At 51.9% G+C, this 7134-nt stretch overlaps 1 protein-coding gene across 1 annotated transcript in view; it reads left to right on the forward strand.

The window, feature by feature from the left end:
- Window positions 1-5: 5 nt before the first annotated feature.
- Window positions 6-7134, forward strand: part of PRCC (proline rich mitotic checkpoint control factor) — a gene marked incomplete at its 5' end in the record, with an annotated part of 8708 nt that continues 1579 nt past the window's right edge. The window contains 6 exons of the mRNA XM_031064326.1: window positions 6-68; window positions 2054-2101; window positions 3437-4006; window positions 5196-5291; window positions 6164-6307; window positions 6601-6666. Coding sequence (XP_030920186.1) covers window positions 6-68; window positions 2054-2101; window positions 3437-4006; window positions 5196-5291; window positions 6164-6307; window positions 6601-6666 — 987 coding nt within the window. The remainder of the gene's footprint in view (window positions 69-2053; window positions 2102-3436; window positions 4007-5195; window positions 5292-6163; window positions 6308-6600; window positions 6667-7134) is intronic.

Raw genomic sequence — 7134 nt, forward strand, 5'->3', positions numbered from 1 at the left:
GCCTCCCCAAGCCAAAGAAGAGGACGGAGCCGGTGCGGATCGCGGCGCCCGAGCTGCACAAGGGGGATGTGAGTATGGAACGAACCCGAGCCCTTCCCTTCGGGGGTGAAACTTCCCCCCGGCGGGGCTCTTCCCTCGCTCTGTCACTCCGAGCTACCGGGCTCTATTGTTGTGTCATCCGCGGGGAGATTTGTCCTGGCTGCCTGCCCTAATGCTAAAGCGCTTTGCAGAATTAAACTGATATAGAAACCTTATTTATAATCAGAATGCAGCCAAACCCAGATTATCTGCACCCTTCTTATTCCTGGAGTTAACGAGCTGATGATGAGGAGCTGCAGGGCGTTGTTGCCCAAAACCATCTTTTGTTTCCTGTGCAGGTGATGGATTTTTCAGCCAGTTTATTGCTTATTTGTCTAAAGGCTTCAGACGACTTTCAAATTTTTTAGTGACCATTTCCCTCTCATTTTGTGTTTTGTTTCTTTGGTTTTTTTTATAATTACTGTGCTTTGCAGGGCTTGTGAACCCAGACAAGGAGAGCAGGGGAAGGCAGGTTTCCATCTGGTTTTTAAGTCGGGATCTCTGCTGATGAAGTTTCATCCTCTCCCCACTGCTCATTTCCTCTGGGACAGCACTGTCAGAGAATCATGGAATGGTTTGGCTTGGAAGGGACCTTAATGCCCATCTTGCTCCCCTCCCTTGCCATGGACAGGGCACCTTCCCCTATCCCAGGCTGCTCCAAGCCCTGTCCAGCCTGGCCTTGGACACTTCCAGTGATCCAAGGGCAGCCACAGCTTCTCTGGGCGCCCTGTGCCAGGGCCTGCCCACCTTGACAGAAGAATTTTTTCCTAATATCTTATCAAAACCAGCACCTGGAGTCCTGGAGTGGTTTGGGTTGGAAGAGACCCTTAAAACTCATCCCGTTCACAGTGCCCACAGGCAGGGACAGCTTCCACTAGGCCAGGCTGCCCCGTGTGGAGGTGATGGTTGTGTCGCTGCTTTTGGTGTGACAGGAGTGCCTGTGGCAGTGGGGAGAGCTGAACTGGGAGCTTGGGGTCGTTTCCATGGGCACAGGTGGATTTATAAACGGTGTCCATGGATAGATAGTGGCCTGGCAGCATTTGGGGGAGCCCGGATGAACTCAGTGCTGTGTCTGGGGGGGGTCATAGGAAACAAAACAAAAAGGGGTGAGGACACAGGTTCCCCATCCCTTCCTGCTCCCAATAACCATCCCAGGGTGGCAAATCCCAAAGCTCTGGAGGTTCAGCCTTTGGGACAGAGGGATGAGGGATATCCCAGTCCCTCCTTGCAGCAGTGTGCTGGGATTCCAGGCAGCTGGAATGAGCAGGGATCTGTTCCTGCCTCACCCCTCTCTGTGCTCTGCTGTGACCACACAATCTGCAGGTTCTCAGTGCTGAGCAGATGAATTTGGGAGGGGCAAAAAGTACCTTAAACTGGAGCTGGTGTGAGCAGTTCCCACTTGGGGTTCCTAGAGGTCCCTTGGCCTGTGGCTGACATCCTCAGATGTTCCCTGTTTCTCCTTAAAATCCCTCCCGTGGCTGTAATTCACCCCCTGGAGATGCTCCAGGGCAGCTGCAGTGTCTCCTCTCTCCCAAACCAGCACGAGGCTTTACAGTCACTCCCAACTCTCTTTATTTGTGCACATTCCTTGTCTTTCCCTGTTTATGGTTTATGATTTGGAGGCAAACTGGCACAAGCCCTCAATCCCTGCTGCCTCTTCCAAGTTCTTTGAGGAGCCATGAAATGATAAAAATACATTTTCTGCTACCAACCAGGCTTTCCACACAAGTTTTAACCAGATATTTAGCAATTTCAGCATGATTTGGAACAATTCTCTGTATCCCTGCAGTGAACTTTGCATCCTTTGTGTGGTTTGTGCTTCCCCTCCAGTAACTCTGTTGTTGTTTGTCCCTGACCTGTAGCTGTGCACCTGCAGTTCTTCCCTCCCTTTAGGTTTATTTTCCTGGGATTTATTAAAATAACTTTTTTAGTTTGGTGTCTCAAGTTGTGCTGAGCTTTGGTTTTTCTCTCTCAGTCAGATTCAGAGGAAGATGAACCAGCAAAGAAAAAAAATACTCTTCAGGTAAATAACAAGGGCACTTGGTTAAACAATTTTCATGGGGAAAAGTGTTTGATTCTCGGGCTTCCACTTGTGTAAATCATCCACTCTGATCACCTTGTGGCTTTAGGGATATTCCTAAAGTCCCATGGGTTTTCAAGTCCTTTTTATTGCCCCCCACAAATAAAACATTGAAATAAATACATTTTTTGCCTTTTTATTGCCCCCCAGGAATAAAGCATAAAAATATTGCCCTTGCTTTTACACTTTTCCTAAAACTCTCGGATTTTAAGAATTCCCACACTTCCTTTTGGGCACTTTCACCAATTTAAATCTTGGTGAAAGAGGCATTAATTTGAGAATTGGGCAGATATTTGCAACATTTCCCTTCAAAACCCCCCAGAATTTTCATGCAATGTATTCAGAGTGGCCAAGTGGTGAGAAACTCTCAAGAAGTGTAAGAATTGGGGAGATAATTGGCAGTAAGTCATGAAAAGTGAATAATCTCCCTCTTTTCTTGCTGGGATCCATTTGACCTCACTGATCACCTTGTGTAAATCATCCACTCTGATCACCTGGTGGCTTTAGGGATATTCCTAAAATCCTGTGGGCTTTCAAGTCCTTTTTTTTGAGCAATTTCACCAATTTAAATCTTGGTGAAAGAGACATTAATCTGAGAATTGGGCAGATGTTTGCAACATTCATTTCCCTTAAAACCCCCCCAGGCTTTTTATGCAGTGTATTCAGAGTGGCCAAGTGGTGAGAAACCCACAAGAAGTGTTAGAAATGGGGGAAATAACTGTCAGGAAGTCATGAAAAGTGAATAATCTCCCTCTTTTCTTTCTGGGATCCATTTGTCCACACTGATCACCTCACTTTAGGGATATTCCTGTAATCCTGTGGGCTTTCAAGTCCTTTCTTTTGGGCACTTTCACCAATTTAAGTCTTGGTGAAAGAGGCAGTGTATTCAGAGTGACCAAGCAGTAAAAAACCCACAAGAAGTGTTGGAATTGAGGAGGATAACTGTCAGGAAGTCATGAAAAGTGAATAATCTCCCTTTTTTCTTGCTGGGATCCATTTGACCACACTGATCACCTTGTGTAAATCACCCACAGTGATCACCTTGTGTAAATTGTCCACACTGATCACCTTGGGCAGATATTTGAATTGGGCAGATCTTTGCAACATTTCCCTTCAAAACCCCCTGGCTTTTTATGCAGTGTATTCAGAGTGGCCAAGTGGTGAGAAACCCACAAGAAGTGTTAGAATTGAGGGGGATAACTGTCAGGAAGTCATGAAAAGTGAATAATCTCCCTCTTTTCTTTCTGGGATCCATTTGTCCTGCGTGGGCATCACCAGGGACGCAGCGAGGGCTCCGGCTTGTCCGCTCTGCTCCCTCAGCCCAAAAACACCCCAGTGAAAGAGACCAATCGCTTGCTCCTGCCCTACGCCTTCTCCAGGAAAGCAGGAGAAAACTCCTCTGACTCCAAGCCTGCCAAGACCCCGAGCTCTTCCTCCAAACCCAAAGCCGTGCCCAAGCCGGCCGTGCCCACCACCCCGTCCCCGTCGGCCATCAAGGCGGCGGCCAAGAGCGCGGCGCTGCAGGTAACCAAGCAGATCACCCAGGAGGAGGAGGACAGCGACGAGGAGCTGCAGCCAGAGAACTACTTCTCCTTGTCCGACAGGAGCGAGCCTGGCACCGTGGGCACCGAGCCCTACCTGTACCCGGGCTCGGAGGAGCCTCCTCCTGGCACGGAGCCGCAGCCCCAGTTCCAGGACGCGGCCGCTAACGCCCCGCTGGAGTTCAAGACAGGGGTGGGCTCCAGTGGAGTTCAGCACAGCTGGGCACCCAAACCCACTGAGGACTACAGCAGCCAGCCCTATGGGCAGTTCCCCTCTGCCTATGGAGAGCATGGGGGTTACTACCAGGTGGGTTGGCTGGCCAGAGAGGAGGGGAGGGCTCTGAGCAGGTGGTTGAGTGGTTCCAGTTGGGTACTGGGTGCTGCTGCTGGGAGGGCAGCCTGTGTGAGGTGCCTGGGCAGGGAATGCAGCCTGTGTGAGGTACCTGGGACACAGGGCAGGGAATGCAGCCTGTGTGAGCTACCTGGGCAGGGAATGCAGTCCTTGGGAGCTACCTGGGCAGGGAATGCAGCCTGTGTGAGGTGCCTGGGCAGGGAATGCAGTCCTTGGGAGCTACCTGGACAGGGAATTCAGCCTGTGTGGGATACTTGGGACATAGGGCAGGGAATGCAGTTCTTGGGAGCTACTTAAGACACAGGGCAGGGAATTCAGCCTGTGTGAGGTGCTTGGGGCACAGGGCAGGGAATGCAGCCTGTGTGAGGTGCCTGGGCAGGGAATTCAGCCTGTGTGGGATACCTGGGACACAGGGCAGGGAATCCAGCCTGTGTGAGCTACCTGGGCAGGGAATGCAACCTCTGTGAGGTACCTGGGGTTCAGGGCAGGGAATCCAGCCCAAGCTGTCTGGCACAGGGAGCCACAGCACTGGGCACAAGGGGATTCCTACAGCATGAGAGCTGCAGATGTTCTTTGCTGGACAGATGTTTAACAGCTGCACTCCTGTGAAAATGCCCTGCATGTGAGGGTGCAGAGTCAGGGCTCACTGGAGCTGGTGTCTGAGCTCTGGTTGTTTCTAATAATTCTAATGAATAGAATTCTAATAAATAAAATTCTAATAAATAGAATCCCAGGCCGTTTTGGGTTGGAAGGACCTTAAAGCCCATCCAGTCCCAGCCCCTGCCATGGGCAGGGACACCTTCCACTATCCCATGTTGCTCCAAGCCCTGTACAACCTGGTCTTGAGCACTTCAAGGGATGGGCCAGCCACAGCTTCTCTGGGCAACTTGTACCAGGACCTCACTGCAAGGAAAGAATTGGGAAGAATTCAGGGAAGAATTCCTTTCCAATATCCCATCCATCCCTGCCCTCTGGCAGTGGGAGGCCATTCCCCTTGTCCTGTCCCTCCTTGTGAGAAGCCCTTCAGGGTGTTTGTTGCTTTGTCCCTCTGATGGAATCAGCCCACGGGGCAGTCTGTGCCTGGGTGCCACTCCAGGATTGTTCTCATGCCAAACTGGTTTCCATTTCCCTGTTTCCCTGCCAGGATTACTACAGCAGTGGGTACTACCCCGAGGTGGAACCAGCCCAGGCCTCACCACAGGAGAGCAGCACCGACTCCTCCTTCATCGACGACGAAGCGGTTGGCACCTGATTTTCTGTCCCCAAATTCTGTGGAATTTGGCTTTGAGCTCTGCCAGACCTCAGGAGCCTCTTGGCAGCCACACTCCTGCCCCCCAGCACAGCCTGGGTTTCCAGGGGCTTGGGCTGGGTGGTTTTTCTGGGGGGGATCTCTTGCTGTGTTGTGGGCACGTGTGGGCTCCTGCTCCAGCTGGGTCTGCAGGCCCATAAGTACAGAATAGAAGCAATTGCTGAGGTTGGAAAAGGCCTCCAAGACCATCACCCAGCACTGCCAAGGCCACCACTAAACCATGTCCCCAAGTGCCACATCCACATGGCTTTTAAATCCTTCTGGAGGTGGGGACTTCACCACTGCACTGGGCAGCCTGTGCTAGGGCTGGACAACCCTCAGGGTGGAGGAATTTTCCCTGTATCCAACCTCATCTAACCCTGGCACTACTTGAGGCCATTTTCTCTTGTCCTGTCCCTTGTTCCCTGGGAGCAGAGCTCGTTGGCTGTCCCCTCCTGTCAGGGACTTGTGCAGAGCCAGAATATTCCCCTGAGCCTCCCCTGGTGCTCCAGCCCCTTCCCCAGCTTTGTTTGCTTCTCTGGACATGCTCCAGCTCCTCAGTCTCTTGTCATGAAGGGCCCCAAACTGACCCTAGGATTGGAGATGCCAGAACAAGCATGGGCACTGCCTGGAAGCAGCAGCAAATGCTGCTTTCTGCGTAGGAAAATGAAATTATAACCTTCATGCTAAGTAGTTTTAGATACTCTGATCTACAGCACGCTGAAAATCTCCAAAAGATCAAAACCCCAGCTGGAAAATTGTTTGCTGTGCCTGGTGTCAGGTCAGTGCTGGGTGTAATTGCAGCTCTTCTGTTCTTCCTTCAGTTCAAGCGTCTGCAGGGCAAGAGGAATCGTGGGAGGGAGGAGATCAACTTTGTGGACATCAAAGGTGACGACCAGCTGAGCGGGGCCCAGCAGTGGCTGACCAAATCCTTGACGGAGGAGAAGACCATGAAGTCATTCAGCAAGGTGGGTGGAGGGTGAGGGCTGTGCTTGGGGCCTCAGCTCAGTGCCCAAATCCAGCTGGAGCTGTGCTGGGTGCTGGGTGCTCACCAGGGAGGGTAAATAATGACATGTGAGAGCAGAGTTCCTCAGAACACAGCGTGTGCGTGGGGAGGGCCAGCCAGGAAGTGCTGCAGCCCCAGGAATCTGCAGCTTAATGAACAACAAATGCTTGGGATGGCTCTGTGCAGGCCCTGGTCTTGGTTTGCTGTCCAAGCACCTCTCCAGGCTGAACAATTCACCTCTTTCTATTTTTCCAGAAAAAAGGAGATCAGCCCACGGGACAGCAGAGAAGAAAACACCAGATCACATACCTGATCCACCAGGTGAGTGGCCTCCCTGTGGTGTGTGAGCTGATCCAGCAGAACTGCAGGGCAGCACAAGGCTGGGGTGCCAGGGCCTGGCCCTGAGAACCCCCTGGTGAGACCCAGTGTGGCCAGAATGAGTCCTGGCCCTGAGGGGCTCCCAGTCCTGAGCTTTCAGCTTTGCTTTGCCCTTCCTGCACGTTCTGAGGCCCTGGGATCCTGTCCTGGATTCTGCCCCGGGCTTGGCTGCTGAGCCCATCCCCACGAGAAGCTGCTTTTCAGCATCAATGAAATGCCTGTGCATCCCAATTAATCCAGGCCTGTGTCAGGATGATTGTGCAAAGCCCTGTCCCCACGAGAAGCTGCTTTTCAGCATCAATGAAATGCCTGTGCATCCCAATTAATCCAGGCCTGTGTCAGGATGATTGTGCAAAGCCCTGTAACAAGGCTTCTGGCTGAAGGGCTCCCTAATCCACATGAGGCAGGAAT

Source organism: Geospiza fortis, unplaced genomic scaffold (assembly GCF_000277835.1).
Source record: "Geospiza fortis unplaced genomic scaffold, GeoFor_1.0 scaffold313, whole genome shotgun sequence".
Classification (NCBI taxonomy): domain Eukaryota; kingdom Metazoa; phylum Chordata; class Aves; order Passeriformes; family Thraupidae; genus Geospiza; species Geospiza fortis.